Here is a 19737-nt window from a genome sequence, read left to right as displayed (position 1 = left end):
TCAACTGAACTCAGTGTGACATGTATAAGGTTGTACAGCTAAGCAGAAGCTGTTTTAGGCTGGCAATGTCTGAGCATTATTTCCCACACTAAACATTGATTCCTTTTCTTACTAGCTCACTTATGGCTTTGTCAACAATATTCTGAATGATAAATCCCAGTTTCCCTCTTCCTACTGGATGAGCCCAAAGGAAACTCAACAGTACATGGGAATAGTGAAAATGCTCCTCCATTTCAGGTGGATGTGGGTCGGTCTCATTGCTCCGAAGCATGATGGTGGAGATTGGTTTGTGAGAACCATGAAGACAGTATTCTTTGCGAACGGCATTTGTGTAGCCTTCACAGATAGGATTCAACAACTAATTGCTGGTGGAGTTCATGTTTTACGCAGAAAACCTTCCTATTTGGAAGCACACCTTACACAGAGAAAAGCTAACGTGCTCATTTACTTTGGGGATGCTGACTCCATGTGTCTGTTGCCTGTCATACTGAACAGGATTGAAGAAGGAGAACGGACCCCTGTAGGGAAAGTTTGGGTCTCCACAGCTCTGTGGGGTTTCACCTTAAGCACATCTTTTGCATTCTGGGATGTCAAATCCTTCCACGGTGCATTGTCCTTTACCACCCAAACAAACAAGAGGTCAAAATTCCAAGACCACCTATTGATTCAAGATGAATATTTCCTCGATCAGTTTTGGTCAGAAGCATTTGATTGCTCTGATTCCAACCACAGATGGTCAAGAAAAACCTGGAAAAGATGTGTGGGGAAGAGAAAGCTTGACGATTTCCCCATACTTTGGCTTGAGAAAAGAATGTCTGCTGAGAGCTACAATGTTTATAACGCAGTCTATGTTGTGGCACGTGCCTTCCATGCGCTCGTCACATCTGTATCTAGCCACGTGATGCCTGCAGAAGACAGAAGAGTGGATTTTCTGAGCATAAGCCCATGGCAGGTAAGAGGGAGAGGGAAAGAGAGCCATTGTAGGTGAATTTTTAAATCAAATTTTATATATCAATATTAGGGGTCGACTGTAAGGTTTTGTGTTCATGTAGTGTTTTCTTTCACTTAGGGCTCATTGTCAGCGAAGCTCAGATGCTGACAGGAGGAGAAGAAGCAGGCATAGGGAGAGAACAGTTAGCAGCGGAAGGCAGACGTTGGAATGTGGGAAACATTCTCTCCCAAATCTCGTAGGATCTCAAAAGTGGCTGAGATGTGAAAGATACTGGAAGAGAAAGTGGGGGCTTCCGTGCTGGGGGAGGGGGAGGAGCTCAGTCCGGGCAACTCCATCTTCTGGGGAGGACGATGAATAGAGGAGCTCAGTCCTAGTTTGTTGTTTTAGCAATAAATAAAGCAATAAATTAACAGCCAGAGTCGTCTCGCGTTTGTGGGAGAGACCAAGCCATAACATTCATTCAGACTTTCCCTTACCCCACTGCTTTCCCCAGAAAAAACACCAACTGGGTTTTCTCTGGATTGTTTGCTCCAATTCATCCACTAAAGAGTGGATTTTCCAGAGGAAAGCAGTGGGACAAGTGCAAAACTGCTTGGACCTGTACCTAGAAAATGTGGGACAATCAGGACAAGTGCAAGTCTGGATGACCCGTTAAACTCTGGCCACTTGCATTTTTCCCTATACCACTAGTGAGGGTCTGTAGCACAGCAGTAGAATGTCTGCTCTTCATGCAGGACTTCTGAGGTTAATTCCTAGCCTTCCCAGTTCAAAGGATTCAAATAAGCAGGTGAAGAAGTGCCTTTGCCCGAGTTCCTAAAGAGGCAACGCTAATCAGAGGTTTTTAAAAATGTGTCTAGATAGAGAAGTAGCCAGGCTTAGTATAAAGCTGTTTCCCGTGTTTCTAAGCCAGCTCCAATTTATGATAGTATCTGCCTAAGTCGATAATTCTCAGCTGGTGATCTGGGGCATAAAATGGCTGTTGGTATGCCAGATGAAAAAGGGCAGTTGAATAATGCAACCCATAGAAGTGATTCCTCACTGCGTCCCTTCTTGTTTTCTGTTCTGCTTTTGGCCTCTGCCCCTCCATGTGCCATTCTCTCGCAATTCTTCATTGGTTGTGATTGATTGATTGATTGATTGATTGATTCATCTGCTCACTCCTGCTAATTCAACAGAGTCACCCCTTGTCAAGAACCCGGCCTGTGTAAACTGGGGGTTACAAACCCCACCAATTACTTATAATTACACAGCTTAAATAAAGTGTGCCTCCCGTTGCTAACCATTTAGGCTAGATTCAACTAAATTGCTGATGTATTTACTAAAGCCCTCTCTGAGCAGTCTTCAGGTTCTGCCTGGAAATCTGTATTCTCATTGGACTGCAGCAAAGGATAATGATTTTGAGTGACCACTAAAGGACCTATCACGATTTGACCCATTTCAATTCTCTTGACCCATATAAAAGCAAGAGTCTACTGTTAACTGCCATAACTGAAATCTTTATAGGTTTTTTTAAAAAAGAAACTGTAAATCTAATTCCTCTTGGAAGACTACCACTGAACCCACAGTTACATTATAACTTTTCTGGGAACAGTCAGGAGAAAAATAACAGGTTCTCCACCATTTTCACGCCGAAAAGGTGTTCATGCCATAAGAACATTGTTCTATTTAATGTTTAATTAAAAATTTTCTTCTACGAATCATTTTTCTAGTGAAGTGTGTGTGGCTGTGGAACTGAGCAAAACAATTGTTTTCATGAATTCCCCCCCCCCCCCCAAAAATCATAGATCCAAACTTGTTTTCACTTGTTTCCACGCTTGTTGCCACATTCAAGGACTACCTCTGTTTCTTTCAAATATTTTTTTTAAAATGAAGATTGGGATGGAAGAAGAGATGAATCTAATTCATTTACAGATGTTGAGACTTTTTCTCTTTCTTACTAGCTCCCCCCTTTTCTGAGAAGCGTCCATTTCAACAGTACTACGGAGGACGAGGTGCATTTTGATGAGGATAGGGAGCTGGTGGCTGACTACGATATTGTGAATTTGGTCACATTTCCTAACCAAACTGCCGTAAGAGTGAAAGTGGGGAAGTTGGAGACCCAGGAGTCCTCAGGTCTAGAGATGACCATCGACGAAGAGGCCACTGTGTGGCCCAAATGGTTCAACCAGGTGGGGAGTGTATTCGTGTTTTATGCTGTCCTGTAGTAGCTGGGAGCACAAGCTGAGAGCTGGAAGATGTACATTTCAAATTACCGTATTTTTTGCTCTATAAGACTCACTTTTTCTCACTTGTGTGTGCGTCTTATGGAGCAAATGCAGGCTGCGCAGCTATCCCAGAAGCCAGAACAGCAAGAGGGATCGCTGCTTTCACTGCGCAGCGATCCCTCTTGTTGTTCTGACTTCCGAGATTCAGAATTATTTTTTTCTTGTTTTCCTCCTCCAAAAACTAGGTGCGTCTTGTGGTCTGGTGCGTCTTATACAGCGAAAAATACAGTAAAAGTAAATGTAAAAGCTGGTCTCAGCTGTAACCTCACATTTGTTATTTAAATATAATAATGCTGTATGATTACTGGGGGTATGCAGGGGTACACATACCCCTAAACATTTTGTGAATCTAAGTTTGGTCTCATTGAGAAGCAGTATTTCAATGTGAGTAGGAAAATGAGAGCACCCTAAACTTTTTTTAAAAGAAAAAAAACACTGGATATAGATATAGATCATTTTTTAAGGCAAGAATGAGGAACCTGATCCAGTGGTTTGGACTCAGTCTGACCCTTATGTTTTCCCTCCCCTTATGGTTTTGATCTATGGGTTACTTTTAAAATGAGGCTGCATTTTAAATTGCATTTTAACCTGTATTTTAAATTGGGGTTTTTTTCCTATTATGATTTTACTGTAATTTTACTGGTGTTAGCCACCCTGAGCCTGGCACTGGCCAGGGAGGGCGGGGTATAAATAAATATTATTATTATTATTATTACTATTAAGTTTTCTAAGACACAAACCCATCAGAGCAGAATGGTATAGTACCTAAAGAGAATGCAAGAGCTCCTAAAATACTGTTTGTTTTCTTGATGCCCTTTAGACAAGGCCCCATTCCACATGTTCAGAAAGCTGCCAGCCTGGATCCAGCAAAGTGGTACCAGAAGGACAGCAAATTTGCTGCTATAGATGCGCCCCATGCCTAGAAGGAGCCATATCTAGTCACACAGGTAAAACAGCTTTGAAGGAACAGCAGGCTCTGAGGGATGAGGAGCAAGTTCACTGTGAATCATGCTAGATCTAAAAAGAGACATTTGGAAAGAAATCTCAAGACTTGTCATGAGTTGTTTCAGTGGTGCTACACTGCTAATCACAAGATGGCAATGGCAGAAAAGCTGTGCATAGACTTCACCCCACTTTGGTTTGCAGTCATGACTTGTAAATCTGGATCAGACCTGATTCATTCCAGACCTGATCTGACCTGCACTGAATTCAAATCCAGATTGTGATCCAGTAAATACAAATCTCCTGAAAAGCCAATTGAGTGCACTGCAAAACCAAAATGGCCATCGATTTCTTCTTTTCAAAAAATAGAGACATGAAATTTTGATCCACAACTGTTGGGTTGAATAAACGACAGACGAGTAGTGGGTGTCATCTGCAGCCCCTGCAGAGGAGATTAGTTTGCTAAATTTGGTATCTGCTGGACGGTGTAGAATATACTCACAATGCAGACATACCCACACACAAAGACAAGATTAAATGATGAGACAGACACAGAAAACCGATCCCAGCTGTAAAGAAACTTTAAACCTCATAAACTCACTGTGCTTATGAACTGCAGTACAATTCAGAATATTGAATAAAATCACTAAAAAGAAAAAAAAGATGCTCCATTTAGGTAGGGAATATATTGATGATACAGAAATTTCTTGGGTTTGATGTACAAAAATAATGTTTTCTTTCAGATGCAGATCAATGTCATCAGTGTCCAGAAGATCAATACTCAAACAATGAGAGGGATCAATGTATCCCCAAGACTATAGTCTTTCTCTCCTATGAAGAACCCCTGGGGATTACCTTGGTTTTCTTTGCCCTATTCTTGTGCCTAATCACAAGTACTATTTTGGGAATCTTCATTAAATACCAAGACACTCCACTTGTTAAAGCCAACAATCGAAACCTCACCTATACCCTCCGCGTTTCTCTCCTGCTTTCCTTTTTGTCCTCCTTTCTGTTCATCGGCCAGCCTCAAAAGGTCAACTGCCTTCTCCGTCAAACTGCCTTCAGCATCATCTTCTCAATTGCCGTCTCTTCTGTGCTAGCAAAAACAACTACTGTGGTGCTTGCATTCTTGGCCACAAAACCTGGGAACAGAATTAGCAAGTGGGTGGGAAAGAGTCTGGCAAATGGCATTGTCTTCTTTGGTTCTGTCTTTCAGTTTGGCATCTGCATTGCCTGGATCGGAATGTATCCCCCCTTCCCAGAACTGGACATGGATTCCCAGGTCAGACAGATCATTCTCCAGTGCAATGAAGGGTCTGTCACTATGTTTTATTCTGCCCTTGGCTACATGGCTCTTCTGGCTGCCATCTCTTTTACAGTTGCTTTCTTCGCCAGGAAGCTTCCTGGAGGCTTCAATGAAGCCAAGTTTATCACCTTCAGCATGTTGGTGTTTTGCAGTGTTTGGGTCTCCTTCGTGCCAACTTACTTGAGCACCAAGGGGAAATACATGGTGGCTGTGCAGATCTTCTCCATCTTGGCTTCCAGTGCTGGGTTACTGGGCTGCATCTTCCTTCCCAAATGCTACATCATTGTCCTCAGGCCTGATTTGAATACAAAGGCGCACTTAATGATGAGAAGGAAAGATTAAGGTTGTGGTAAAGCAAGGGGGGAGTGAAACCCTCTCAAAGAATGGGATGTGAAAATGCTCAGTTAACTTTTTTTACTTACTCACATGGGAAGCCAATTCCCACCCAACCCAGCATATGAAATGCTACGTTACCAAAGCAGACAGCAGATGGCTCGCTGATTTCTGCTAAGCTGATTTATTATTTTACTGAGGTATATGTGGGTGGTTGGGATCCTAACCACCTTGTATAAAGTGAAGTAGATAAGGAGGAATCTTACCTGAAAGCGCTACAATTTATAGTTCAAATACTTTTCTTCTTCCACATCATATTGAATTACAGATTTCAGGTTTATAGGCACCGACTGAGGTAAATTAGTTAAATGTATTTTACTTAAAGATGCACACTGTGTTAAGATCGACACTGCCATCTGCAGGAAATACATTAAGCTGTCTGCTTTTTCATCAATAAAATGCAGTCATACCTCGGGTTACAGACGCTTCAGGTTGTGTTTTTTCGGATTGCAGACTGCCAAAACCCGGAAGTACCAGAACAGGTTACCTCTGGGTTTCGGCGGTCGCGCATGCGCAGAAGTGCCGAATTGCAACCCACGCATGCACAAACACGCCGCTGTGGGTTGCAGATGCTGCGTGTTGCGAATGTGCGTCCTGCATGGATCATGTTTGCAACCCAAGTGTCCACTGTATTCGGAATGCAACTGCAAAAGAGACACACAATGCTCTCAAGCGGTGCCTAAAGTATGACATAAAAGGAAGTGGGGTGATTTCAAAGGGTAAGGGGGTTGTGGGATACACTTAACCATGTCCATTTAAAAGAACTGGGATCTTCAAGCACTGGCTGTCAGGACCTCCAGTGCTGGCTTGAAACTTCCGCTGCTCAGACCAAACAATGGATTGCCCTTCTTGCAGCTAGTGCTAAACTGTGATGCACATTGATAAAAAGGCAATGCGTCTGTTCGAAGAATTCAGAAATATTTTGCCCACCATGGGGCTTGAACCCCACAACCCTGAGATTAAGTGTTTCATGCTCTACCAGCTGAGCTACCAAGTGTGCTGTGACTACCAATTTGCTACCAAATTTAACTCAAGGTTTTACTGTTGGTATATAAGGCCCTAAACCACTTTGAACCAAGGTATCTGATCATCCCACCCTCATCATTTAGATTTTTTTGATGAAGATCTGTTGATGGTGCCTGAAGACAAGCTTGCCCACCTACCTTTGCCTCTCGTTCCACCCACTTTTGGTTCCAGCCCCACAACTGCCAGTATGCTATACGTTTCCGTCTGCTCAGGCTTCCATAATGGTGTTCCGTTGTGTCAATAAGCGGTTCAGTCCTGCTGGCCACATGACCCGGAAAGCTGTCTGTGGACAAATGCTGGCTCCCTTGGCCTGAAAGTGGAGATGAGCACTGTAACCCCATAGTCGCCTTTGACTGGACTTAACTGCCCAGGGGTCCTGTACCTTTACTTTTACCGTTAGCAACAGATTGCTCCTGACTCCCTGCCATTGTTGTTGTTTAGTCGTTCAGTCGTGTCCGACTCTTCGTGACCCCATGGACCAGAGCACGCCAGGCATACTCCCTGCCATACTCATCTTATGACTATCTTCTTGAATAAAAAAGTATTCCAGAAGTAGATTATGAACAAAGCATCATCCTAGGATGAATACCACTTTTTTAAAAAAATCACAATTTTAAATCTGCTTATTATAGATCACATTCACGGTTGTTGAAATAAGTTTATGGCAATCATTTTATTTATTTATTTTTAGACACAGGTCTCAAGGCATCTCATGACTTGTTTTTGTTATGTTTTGCTTTAAATCATCTTAATAAGAAACAAACAACAATTAATTAAATGAGGTAAAGGTAAAGGACCCCTGGACGGTTAAGTCCAGTCACAAGGTGACTATGAGGTTGCAGCGCTCATCTTGCTTTCCGGCTGAGGGAGCTAGCATTTGCCCACAGACAGTTTTCCGGGTCATGTGGCCAGCAGGACTAAACCACTTCTGTCACAAGGGAACACCGTGACAGAAGCCAGAGGGCAAACACCGTTTACCTTCCTGCTGCAGCGATACCTATTTATCTACTTGCTCTGCTGTGCTTTTGAACTGCTAGGTTGGCAGGAGCTGGGACAGAGCAATAGGAGCTCACCCTGTTGTGTGGATTTGAACTGCCAACCTTCCGATTGGCAAGCTCTAGAGGATCAGTGCTTTAGACCACAGCGCCACCCACTATGAATAGATAAATAACACCAAACAAATGATTAAATGAACAACAGAACTGGAAACCAGAAGCAGCTAGATAAAAATAGCGTATGAAAATAACTCAGCTTCTCAACGTACCACAAAGGAAAAACCCGGGTGAATGGGAAAGACTTCCATTTAAACTGCCAAAATAGCAGGTACCAACTGAATGAAGAAAAGGTGCCACTTTCTCACTGTAGCCAATCAGTTGACTTCCAAAGAAGGAAACATCCAGAAAAGGACCTCTGGTGACATGGCTGCCTTTTGCCGCCTGAGGAAGAACAAAAATGTCACCCCTCCCACTCTGCTCTTAAAGTCGAAGTGCAGAATAGCAAGTTATTTTGGCACATAAAGCAGAAAATCCCGCAAGCGTGTCTTTCTGGGAGTGAAAAATTAAAAACAATTAAATTGAAATTGAAAATTGATGCAGTTTCATGATACTCAAGTCTCTTGCCTAAGGCAGCTGCCTCACTCCACCTAATGGTAGGGCCAGCCCTGTTCTCTGGGAAGAGGGATTGACTGTTAAATCATTCTGGGAATAGTAGCTTTGTGCAGGGAATAGGGGTCTCCTAACAACTCTCAGCAACCTTAACAAACTACACATCCCAGGATTCTTTGGAGGAAACCATGACTGTTTAAAGTAGGGTTTCCCAAATGTGGGTCTCCAGCTGTTTTTGGATTACAGTTTCCACCTCCCTGACCACTTGTCCTGCTAGCTAGGGATGATGGGAGTTGTAGTCCAAAAACAGCTTGAGACCTATGTCTTCGTCTAGCGGTTTTTTCGTCTTGCGAAGCAAGCCCATTAGCGGATTAGCGCTATTAGCGGTTTAGCGGCTATTAGCGGCTATTAAAGGTTTAAGGGATTAGCGGATCAGCTGCTAAAAGGCTATTAGCAGCTTAGTGCCTTAGAAAAAGGGGGTGGGGAGCGAAAAAAACCCCCCCAGGAATCGCAAGACATTTTCGTCTTGCGAAGCAAGCCCATAGCAAATTCGTCCTGCGAAGCACCTCCAAAACGGAAAACCCTTTCGTCTAGCGGGTTTTCCGTCTTGCGAGGCATTCGTCTTGCGGGGCACCACTGTAATATGATATTCCTTTAAATTTTGTATAACAGAGCAATTTCAGTGAGAAATGTCAGAGGTTGGCTCATCCCGAAAAGAGTTAAATTTAAGACTTGCATTACCACTTCCTGTGTGGGTTCTTTCCTGACGTTTATCAGGTTTATCAGAGCTTTGAGGAATCATTAGTTCCTTTTCTGGAGGGTGGTGCTCTTTAAGTGAATAAGTCAGATCAAATAGTTGATAAACATGGCGAATGAAAAGCAAAGGACAACTGGACCAGAGAGAGGAGAGTTGCCCGCAATACCGCCTCGTGCTCAGGCCAAAGGTACGGATCAAAATATTCTAAATATTGCTTTTGGTTTTCAACCGACGTAGCTAGCTAGCCTTTCTTTTAAGTTTCAGAACAAATATTTTGCAAATACATTAACAGAAAAACAAACATAAGGCACAGGGCAAGTACTTGACAGACAAGTGAGAAGTTGAAGGTCAAATGAGGAGGAGAAGGGTTATGGCTGTTGTTTATTTTCAGCTGAGGGGAGCATAGAGAAAGTTACTTGTCCCAGATGTAGCTAGCTATAGCAGGGGTCAGCAAACTTTTTCATCAGGGGTCAGTCCATTGTCCCTCAGACCTTGTGGGGGGTGGCCAGACTATATTTTGAAAAATAAAGAAAAAAGAACGAATTCCTATGCCCCACAAATAACCCAGAGATGCACTTTAAATAAAAGCACACATTCTACTCATGTAAAAACACCAGGCAGGCTCCACAAATAACCCAGAGATGCATTTTAAATAAAAGCACACATTCTACTCATGTAAAAGCATGCTGATTCCTGGACCATCTGCGGGCCAGATTTAGAAAGTGATTGGGCTGGATCTGGTCCCCGGGCCTCAGTTTGCCTACCCATGAGCTATAGAATACAGATTCTTATTTCAGTGTACAGCGTATAAATGTAGAACCTGATGGTGACATGTAAGTCCAAGCACAAATTCAAAACTTTGTTTTCAGACATAATCTTTAGTTAAACGATTTCCTTTCCAAGACACATGCAGCATAACAAAAATGGAGAAAAGAGAATTCTTCAAGAGAAGAGCAATGCTTATAATTTTGTGTCCCTTTCCCTCAGAGAAAGTTTCCACTGAAAGCTCCCATGGATGAATGTGCTGAATTATTACTGAATGTATTTTAAATTGGGGGGGCGGGTTTACTTATGTAATGACAGCAATATCTGAGACTATGAAGTGCGGAGGTTATGAACCTCTGACTGGGGCTTCTCAGACTCAGATTGTGGTCTTCCCTTCCCTAGAATATGAGGTCCTTCTCTTTTCCTGTGTCTAGATGGAGGGTGAAAATGCTTGTATTTGTGTGTACGTTTTGTGGTACTGCTTGATGACTTCAGGGCCGGACCTACCATTAGGTAAAGGGAGCCAGTAGCCTCAGGCAACACATGCAGAAGGCAAATAAAGTTTGTAAATCACCTTGAGACGCACGTGAAAGGAGATTCATAAATATATTATTATTACTATTTAGTAGAAGTAATAAAGGAATGCCGGTGAGGAAGGCAAATTACAGAGATTCCAAGAACTAGAAGATGAAACAAACGCAGAAGAAATGCACAAAAGGGTCACAGCTGGTGGGTAGGGACAGCAGCTCTTAAGGACCTCTTTGGGACTTCTGCTGCCTGGTGTCCAAAGCACACACTTGTTAGTCACAGCTCTGACTCATTGGCTAAAAGCACTAAAAGGGAGGAACTGTTTCATTTCGCAGAAATTTATTGGAAGGCGACCTTCATACAGTGGTGCCTCGCAAGACGAAAAGAATCCGTTCCGCGAGTCTCTTCGTCTAGTGGTTTTTTCGTCTTGCGAAGCAACCCTATTAGCGGATTAGCGCTATTAGCGGTTTAGCGGCTATTAAAGGCTTAAGGGATTAGCGGATTAGCTGCTAAAAGGCTATTAGCAGCTTAGTGCCTTAGAAAAAGGGGGTGGGGAGTGAAAAAAAAATCGCAAGAATAGCAAGACATTTTTGTCTTGCGAAGCAAGCTCATAGAGAAATTCGTCCTGCGAAGCGCATTGAAAAACAGAAAACCCTTTTGTCTAGCGGGTTTTCCATCTTGCGAGGCATTCGTCTTGCGGGGCACCACTGTACATGCTTTCATAACTTTCTTTTTAGGGGTTCAGAGGCTTTTTTTTAAGAAACGAAAGCTCACCTTCTGGGGATCCTGCTGGCTGTGGGGTCTGTAGTCACTGGCGGAGGAACGGGTTGCGGAGGGAGAGGACAGCCCCCACACTACTATTCTGGTAGGGTGCCATCGTGGCGGCCCCCCTGGACACGTGCCAAGTGCCGGGTGCCATGCTCCCACAGACGGCATGCCACACCCCCAGAACACACACCACTCCCTCGCAGGTGGCCAGCCACGCCCATGCCTGCTCTCCGCCCCCAGTAGTAGAACATGTAGTTTCGCCACTATCTGTAGTGGCCCCATATACTATGACTGTAGGCTGCTTATTTCTGCTCAGTCACGAACCAGATGTGGACCGACTTCAGCTTCAGACCAAGTTACATCACCATGTGCCCTTAGATCATGAAAGCTCCCAATTGGCCGCTAAAGGTTTCACGTACACTTTCTGTATTGTTGAGTTTCACACCATTTGGTTCTCCACAGATCCTTCTTCTTCCATGTTCTTCTGGCCTGGAATGGCTTTTGGGGTTTTGCTGGCAGCGAGCGTCGCTCTGAAGTGCATTTTGATCTTCATGATCTTGTCTGGTAATTGTAGAGTTTCATCATGTAGTCTAAAAATAGCAGCCAGGGCTAACACCCAAACGCCAGTCTACTATGTACAAGAAGACTGAAGGCAGCCCTGTTTAGGGAAGTTTTTAAGGTTTTTGTTTTGGTTTTGCGCTGGCATGGTTGTTCTTTTTTTTTAAAAAAAAATGGACGTTCAAAAAGTGCATAACTATATGTGCATCAGACATGGTGAGTCACAAACAAAAAGGAGAAGCAGAACCCGTGTACAGTGGAACCTCGGTTCATGAACTTAATCCGTTCCTGGAGTCTGTTCTTAAACAAAATCCGTTCTTAAACTGAGGCACACTTTCTATAATGAGGCCTCCCGCCACAGATGCCCTTCCGCCGTTCGGCTTCCATTCGTACACCGAGGTAAAGTTCGTAAACCGAAACACTACTTCCGGTTTTGCAGAGTTCATAAACCGAACAGTTCATAAACAGGACTGTTTGTAAACCGAGGTACCACTTTATAAGGGAAAACAAAGGCGGGGATGTTTGATGTTTTATTGTGTTTTTAATATTGGAAGCTGCCCAGAGTGGCTGGGGAGGCCTGACCAGATGAGTGGGGTATAAGTAATAAGTAATAAATTATTATTATTATTATTATTATTATTATTATTATTATTATTTCCTAGCCAATCCTCTCCATGTTCCTCTGTAGGTCTATGACCAGGGTTCCATACACACCATACATTTACACAGGGCATTTTTTCAGCTGGAACACACTGGAACTCAATTCTGGCACCTCTCAGGTGGGCTCCATCCCCCTTATAAGAGAACAAAGGGAGGTGTTCATGGTGAGTTCCAGCACCTCTTTTTCTAGAAAAATAGCACTGCATTCACAGCACCATACATTCAAAGCACAGCCCTCCACCACAGAGAATCCTGGAAATTGTAGTCTGTTGAGGGTGCCTCAGAATTGTTTCTCTACGGGTGGTAAACTATACAGCTCCCAGGGTTCCTTTTTGGGTGTGCATGCTTTGAATGTGCTTCAGAGTTCTGTTGTGGGCACCACCTTAAATAAGAAGATGTATTTTGGATGATAGGCAGACTGACATTCTATGCATAAGAAGAGCTCTCTGCATGACGGCAAAATGGACGAAAGCCTTGCTCTGACGCCAAGCTTTTTTTGGCTTTTTTTTTAAGCTTCCAAGGTTCCTGCTGAGAAAACAAATCCACATGAGATCCAGAGTTGCCGGCAAAGATGCATCCCTTGCAGATCACCTAACAGCCACCTGACAGGTAACCCCCTGACCTTTTGGTACTTCAAATGCATCCATTATATCTAACTACTTTGGCACCAGATACAGAACTCAACTCCAGGTGCAGAAGTGACCCGGCTAAGGGCCCCTCCACATTTGGGAGTGGATAAAATGTTCATTTGAATTGGTAGTGTCTTAGAAACTCCCTCCACCCACAGTGAGCGCAATGCCAGGACATCTTTTGTCCCTTTCTGTTGACAGTCAGCTTTCAATGCAATATTTGATGGCGCTGTTCACTGCGATGGTAACCAGCTTCTGAGTGTCGTGCCTACTCTCAGTTCTCTCCCACTCATCAAATGCAGATATAGGAAGGTATCAGTTCCATACCGGTTTAGCTCTGTGGACAATACCTGCGCACACCCCAAGCCAATATAGTCCTATTCTTCTGCAGACATAGGAGGATGTGTTTGAGTGTCAGTCTGGTCTGATAGCATAATTTGGCTTTTGTGGCTTGGACCGCGTCATGCAATATGACAGGCAGGCGTACTGTAGCTGCAGTTGATGCTCCTATAACTGTGTGGATTAAAGAGCCCTTTTTTTAAAAAAAAAAGGCCATTGTTGTCTACAATTGTTGCTGTCATATTATCATGGAGGAGCCGAATCAGAGAAGCGGACACAGAGCAATGGATCCAAACTACAAGAAAGAAGATTCCACCTAAACATTAGGAAGAACTTCCTGACAGTAAGAGCTGTTCGACAGTGGAATTTGCTGCCAAGGAGTGTGGTGGAGTCTCCTTCTTTGAAGGTCTTTAAGCAGAGGCTTGACAACCATATGTCAGGAGTGTTCTGATGGTGTTTCCTGCTTGGCAGGGGGTTGGACTCGATGGCCCTTGTGGTCTCTTCCAACTCTATGATTCTATGATTCTATGAATGATGTTTACAAATTTATCTGGGCAGCCAATTTTCAGAAGGACAGTCCATAGGGTGTTACTATTTACAGTGTTGAAAGCCTTAAGTCAGGTCAATAAACTCCATATACAGGGGTTGGTTTCAAAGAATCATAGAATCATAGAGTTGGAAGAGACCACAAGGACCATCGAGTCCAACCCCCTGCCAAGCAGGAAACACCATCAGAGCACTCCTGACATATGGTTATCAAGCAGGAAACTTGGTTTTGCTCTCTGCATTTTTCTTGAAGCTGTTGAGCGGTGAAAATCATGTCCGCTGTCCCCCCTAGAAGGCCGAAAACCATTTTGGGATTCAGGAAGGGTCACCTTGGATATTGTTACGAGACGGTTTGCTAAGATCCTTGCAAGAATTTTGCCAGCCGCAGCTAATAGAGAGATGTCTTGGTAGTTTCCACAATTAGTTCTGTCACCTTTTTTTAAAGAGATTGATAATTTTGGCATCTCTAAAGTCTGCTGGGATTTCTTCTCTTTCCCATATTTTTTCAATGAGCTTGTGAAGTTGTTCTGTAAATTCAATTCTGCCCACTTTGAAGATTTCGGCAGATATCCCATCAGGTCCACTGGCTTTGTTGTTTTTCATTTGGTTAATAGCTGTACACAACTCTCCCAGATTTGGAGATACTGCAAGCTCATCTCTAATTTGTTTTTGCGGAATTTGTGAAAGACCCTCAACGGCTACGGGGAAGTTGCAGTTAAGGAGATGTTGGTAATGTTCTTTCCAGCGCAGTGCAGTAGCTTCTTTATCTTTTAGAAGTGTGCTACCGTCTGCTGAGCGTAGAGGGCATATGCCATGATTTATTGGCTCATAGATGGTCTTTGTGGCTTCAAAGAAACTCTGTGCATCATGAGTGTTGGCTAAGTGCTGGATCTCTTGAGCTTTTTTTTATCCACCAGGTGTTTTATAGTTCTCTGGTTCTTCTTTGAACCTCAGCCTGTTCAAAAGGAATAGACCAAACAGGAAGGGAGGAGGAATAGCATAGTACATAAAGGATGTGTACACTTGCGAAGAAATCTATGAACTGGAGCATGAAAAGCAGATTGAGAGTATATGGGTAAAACTGTAGGAGAGAGAAACAACAGTGATCTTACTGTGGGTGTCTGCTATAGACTGCCAAGCCAGACTGAAGACTCAGATGGTGCCTTACTAGAGAAGATTACCAAACATTCAAAAAGGAGAGAAATAGTAGCCATGAGGGACTTCAACTTCCCCAATATCTGTTGGGACTCAAAGTGTAAGGTCTGATGAATTCCTCCATTGCATCATTGACAATTTCATTTCCCAGAAGGTGGAAGAACCAACAACGGGATCATCTATTTTGGATCTGGTCCTCACCAATAGGGAGGAACTGATAGATGAAGTGGAAGTGCTTGGAAACTTGGGAAGAAGTGATCATGTTCTCCTGGGTTTCAGGATACTGAGGCAAGGGGAAATTGAGTGTAGTCGGACTCACACTCTGGACTATAAGAAGGCCAGTTTCTAAAAGCTGAAGGAGCTACTGGGTGTGATCCCGTGGTCAGAAATACTCAGTGAGAAGATGGAAGTTTCTAAAAGGAGAAATAGTAAAGTAAAGGGTAAAGGGACCCCTGACCATTAGGTCCAGTCGTGACTGAGTCTGGGGTTGTGGCGCTCATCTCGCTTTATTGGCCGAGGGAGCCGGCGTACAGCTTCCGGGTCATGTGGCCAGCAGGACTAAGCTGCTTCTGGCGAACCAGAGCAGTGCACGGAAACGCCGTTTACCTTCCCACTGGAGCGGTACCTATTTATCTACTTGCACTTTGACGTGCTTTCGAACTGCTAGGTTGGCAGGAGCAGGGACCGAGCAATGGAAGCTCACCCCATCGCGGGGATTCAAACCACCGACCTTCCAATCAGCAAGTCCTAGGCTCTGTGGTTTAACCCACAGAGCCACCCGCGTCCCTAAAAGGAGAAATAGTGAAGGCCCAAATGCAGACAATACTAACAAGAAAGAAATATGGGAGGCATCTAAGGAAACCGGTGTGGCTGCATAAGGAGCTTACAGATGAGTTAAGAGTTAAGAAGGACATGTATAAGAAATGAAAAAAGGGGAAATCACAAAGGAGGAGTATACACAAGTAGCCAACAGTTGCAGAGGGAAAGTCCGGCTGGCTAAAGCTCAGAATGAACTCAGGCTTGCAAGAGTGGTTAAAAATACAGTGGTACCTCGGGTTACATACGCTTCAGGTTACATACGCTTCAGGTTACAGACTCCTCTAACCCAGAAATATTACCTCGGGTTAAGAACTTTGTTTCAGGATGAGAACAGAAATTGTGCAGTGGTGGTGCAGTGGCAGCGGCAGGCCCCATTAGTTAACGTGGTGCTTCAGGTTAAGAACAGTTTCAGGTTAAGAACAGACCTCCAGAATGAATTAAGTTCTTAACCCGAGGTACCACTGTAATGAAAAAGGTTTCTTCAGCTATGTCTGAAGTAAGAAGAAGAACAACAAGCAAGTGGTAGCTCCTCTGTGTGGGGAACACAGAGAAATGCTATTGGTTGACAGAGAAAAGGCAGAACTACTTAACACCTACTTTGCCCCTGTCTTCACCCAACCTGGTGATAACGGAATAAATGATGTGAGGAGGGAGCTGCAGCCCAAGATAGGAAAAGAGGTAGTAAAGGAACACCTAGCTACTTTAAATGAATTCAAATCTCCAGGGCCTGATGAGCTGCATCCAAGCTAATGGGGCCGCCTGCTGCTGCCGTGCCACCAGAGCACGATTTCTGTTCTCATCCTGAAGCAAAGTTCTTAACACGAGGTAATATTTCTGGGTTAGCGGAGTCTGTAACCTGAAGCGTATGTAATCCGAGGTACCACTGTAGAGATATTTAGCCACTAACTTGGTGAGCTCCTGATCATTCCCCAGTAATAGAAAATGTATGACCTCGAACTCTGTTTTCCATTTGGGGATGCAGAGTTGATCTAGAAACTGCTGTTGGAGATCAGCATATAGTTTAAATTAAGAACCATATGTGTAAGGGTTTCCACCAGGTGGTCTTCACATGGGCAAGTTCTTTCTCCTTCCACCCTGCCTGAGAACCTTCCCCAAAAGTTGAGATCTCTTTTTCCTCTTCACAGCCAATCTGACTCTGGATCCAAGCACAGCTCATCCCCAGCTCTACGTATCAGAAAATCTGAAGAGTGTGAAATGGAGATACATGAAACGAAGTGTGAACAGTAGTTCTCTGAGATATGACTTGTTGAACAGCGTCCTAAGCCACCAGGGCATTGACTCAGGGAAATTTTGCTGGGAAGTGGAAGTGGTGGAAGGGGGCGATTGGTGGGGTGTGGGAATCGTGAGGGAGTCTGCAAACAGAAATGGGAAAATTTTCCTTGCACCAGAGGGGGGCTACTGGGGGGTACAGCGTATTGATGGGCAGTACCAGTCAATTACTGCCAATCCTAGGACTAATTTGTCCTTGTGCCATCCCCCAAGTAGGATCCGTGTTTCCCTGGACTACTCGGAGGGCCTGGTAGCATTTTTTGACGGTGATACTGATGCCCATCTCTTTACCTTTCCGAAAGCGAAATTCTCTGGGGAAAAGGTCCATGCCTGGTTCTTGATTAAGGGATGGAATGGGGAGCTCACAGTCCATCCATGAGAGAAAGGAGCATCTTAATCAAGAGTTACCAAGCTGCGGTCCATGATCTTCATTCAGGTGGTCCATAGCATTTATCTGGATTGGTGGTTGAAGACGGCTGGCGGAACATCCACCACATCAAATAGTCCTGTTGATTATAATAATAATAATAATAATAATTTTTAATTTATACCCCGCCCTCCCCAGCCAAGGCTGGGCTCAGAGCGGCTTACAAGCAATAATAAAACAAGATGAATGATTACAACTTAAAACAAAAGTAAAATACAACATTAAAATAATGGAACATAAAAATATTAAAATGTAGCCTCATCGGAGGAGGAGAAGGAAAGAAAAAAGAAAGAGAGGGAGGGAGGGAATCAAATTGGCTCCAAGCCAAAGGCCAGGCGGAACAACTCTGTCTTACAGGCCCTGCGGAAAGAAATCAGATCTTGCAGGGCCCTGGTCTCATGAGGCAGAGCGTTCCACCAGGCCAGAGCCAGTGTTGAAAAGGCCCTGGCTCTGGTTGAAGCCAATCTAACTTCCTTAGGGCCTGGGACCTATAAAAATAGCTTCTTTTATTTCTTATACTGTACAGGCGGTGACTATTTTGGGCGCGGCCAACTGATGCATGGTTGCCGACGTGTGAGTCCTTTGGGACTCAGAAGAGGGCAGAATGGGGGTGTAATGGGGGCAGGGTGGGGCAGAATAGGGGCGGGGTGTCATGGGATGGAACACACTTTTGTGGGGGGGGGGCCGGGGCTGGGAACGGAACCCCCAAGAAAAATGGTCACTGTTTATGCTGTGTTGTATTGCGATTTGAATTCTTGGACTTGCAATTGGCACAACAGGCAGAAAAAGTAGCCAGCCAAGACCCTCAGCACTTTTCAAGGTGTCATAGAATGATAGAACTGTAAAGTTGGAAATGACCCCAAGGTTTACAAACCTCCAATGAAGGAGAGCCCACCACTTTTCAAGGAAGTTTGTCCCACTGTCGAACTGCTCTTACTGTCCATGGGGGGTGGGGGGGAGTTTATGAACCACTGACTTGATGCTATCAGAGTCTCTCGACCCTGCTGCTCAAGGGCCTCAAATCGCTCTCTGGCTCTGTGGACACTATACCTTTAAATCACATTCAGAACGCATTGCTTTCAAAGAATTATGGGCACACTCATCTCTTAATGTCATGCAAGGAATTGTATCTGTGAGGGGTGCCCGGAATTCTTTGATGTGCTTCCAATGTGCTTTAAAAGTTTAGTTACAGGGGTCAGCAAACTTTTTCAGCAGGGGGTCAGTCCACTGTCCCTCAGATCTTGTGGGGGGGCAGACTATATTTTGAAAAAAATAAGAATGAATGAATTCCTATGCCCCACAAATAACCCAGAGATGCATTTTAAATAAAAGTACACATTCTAATCATGTAAAAACACGCTGATTCCCGGACCATTCGCGGGCCAGATTTAGAAGGCGATTGGGCCGGATCCGGGACTTAATTTGCCTACCCATGGTTTAGTGTGTACAGAGCCTGGAGTATATGGCCTGGAGGACTCTCATACAGAAATGCCCTTCATATCCCTAAACTGACATGACAGTTATTCCTTTACCAGGCAAACCCAAATGCCACAAAACAGCATGCGAGTTTTCAATTTCCTCAAGAACTCTTCATAAGATTTGTGATTTTTATCTCTGTTGTTTGCAACACCATCTTGTTCTCAATAGGCACACCTCTCTGAAACAATTTGTGTTTGCAGTCTATGAATTTATTGTATCCAAATAAAGGGGGGGGGGGAGAGGAAGAAAGCCTTGGTGTTGGCTGATGTTATGGAGTCTTGTGTGGGAGTCGAGGCAGACATTCAAATGAGATTCTGTGGGGTTTTCCTGTTGCACCATGGACTGCTGGTAAGAGGAAACACACAATGGCCAGGCTCCCGTTTTCCAAAATATAAAATCCAGTTATTATCCACATCTGTCTACTTCTTTAGGGAAAACACATAGGTTTCTTGGTGGGTGGATTACAGAAATAAAAAACGGCCTTAAAGGGAGATTGGACAAATTCATGGATAGCCTTAGTTTGTTCTCTC

The 19737-nt window shown here is 44.0% G+C and overlaps 3 protein-coding genes across 3 annotated transcripts in view; 2 read left to right on the top strand and 1 right to left on the bottom strand.

Annotated features, from left to right (window-relative positions):
- The window catches only part of LOC310670884 (C-type lectin domain family 2 member D-like), a 291130-nt gene that overhangs the window by 29694 nt on the left and 241699 nt on the right, over positions 1–19737 (bottom strand). The window lies entirely within an intron of this gene.
- Positions 1582–6085, top strand: LOC310670641 (vomeronasal type-2 receptor 26-like). Its single transcript, XM_083426267.1, has 4 exons — positions 1582–1739; positions 2893–3120; positions 4037–4163; positions 4902–6085. Exons 1-4 carry the CDS (start codon positions 1668–1670, stop codon positions 5804–5806), a joined length of 1332 nt encoding a protein of 443 aa, XP_083282393.1. The 5' UTR covers positions 1582–1667; the 3' UTR covers positions 5807–6085.
- Positions 9227–17813, top strand: LOC310670848 (zinc-binding protein A33-like). Its single transcript, XM_083426649.1, has 4 exons — positions 9227–9431; positions 11768–11869; positions 13037–13132; positions 17157–17813. Exons 1-4 carry the CDS (start codon positions 9353–9355, stop codon positions 17678–17680), a joined length of 801 nt encoding a protein of 266 aa, XP_083282775.1. The 5' UTR covers positions 9227–9352; the 3' UTR covers positions 17681–17813.

The sequence above is a fragment of the Podarcis tiliguerta genome, assembly GCF_965153285.1.
Source record: "Podarcis tiliguerta genome assembly, chromosome: 2".
NCBI lineage: Eukaryota > Metazoa > Chordata > Lepidosauria > Squamata > Lacertidae > Podarcis > Podarcis tiliguerta.
The sequence above is the reverse complement of the archived record's forward strand: the minus strand, read 5'-3'. Positions and strand labels throughout refer to the sequence as shown.

Excerpts from the sequence above, each read along its gene's own strand:
- LOC310670848 (XM_083426649.1), top strand. The coding sequence starts at position 9,353 with ATGGCGAATGAAAAGCAAAGGACAACTGGACCAGAGAGAGGAGAGTTG. Across the intron at positions 9,432-11,767 it reads GCCTCGTGCTCAGGCCAAAG|ATCCTTCTTCTTCCATGTTC; the intron begins GTACGGATCAAA and ends GGTTCTCCACAG. Across the intron at positions 11,870-13,036 it reads GATCTTCATGATCTTGTCTG|CTTCCAAGGTTCCTGCTGAG; the intron begins GTAATTGTAGAG and ends TTTTTTTTTAAG.
- LOC310670641 (XM_083426267.1), top strand. The coding sequence starts at position 1,668 with ATGTCTGCTCTTCATGCAGGACTTCTGAGGTTAATTCCTAGCCTTCCC. Across the intron at positions 1,740-2,892 it reads CAAAGGATTCAAATAAGCAG|CTCCCCCCTTTTCTGAGAAG; the intron begins GTGAAGAAGTGC and ends CTTTCTTACTAG. Across the intron at positions 3,121-4,036 it reads GGCCCAAATGGTTCAACCAG|ACAAGGCCCCATTCCACATG; the intron begins GTGGGGAGTGTA and ends GATGCCCTTTAG.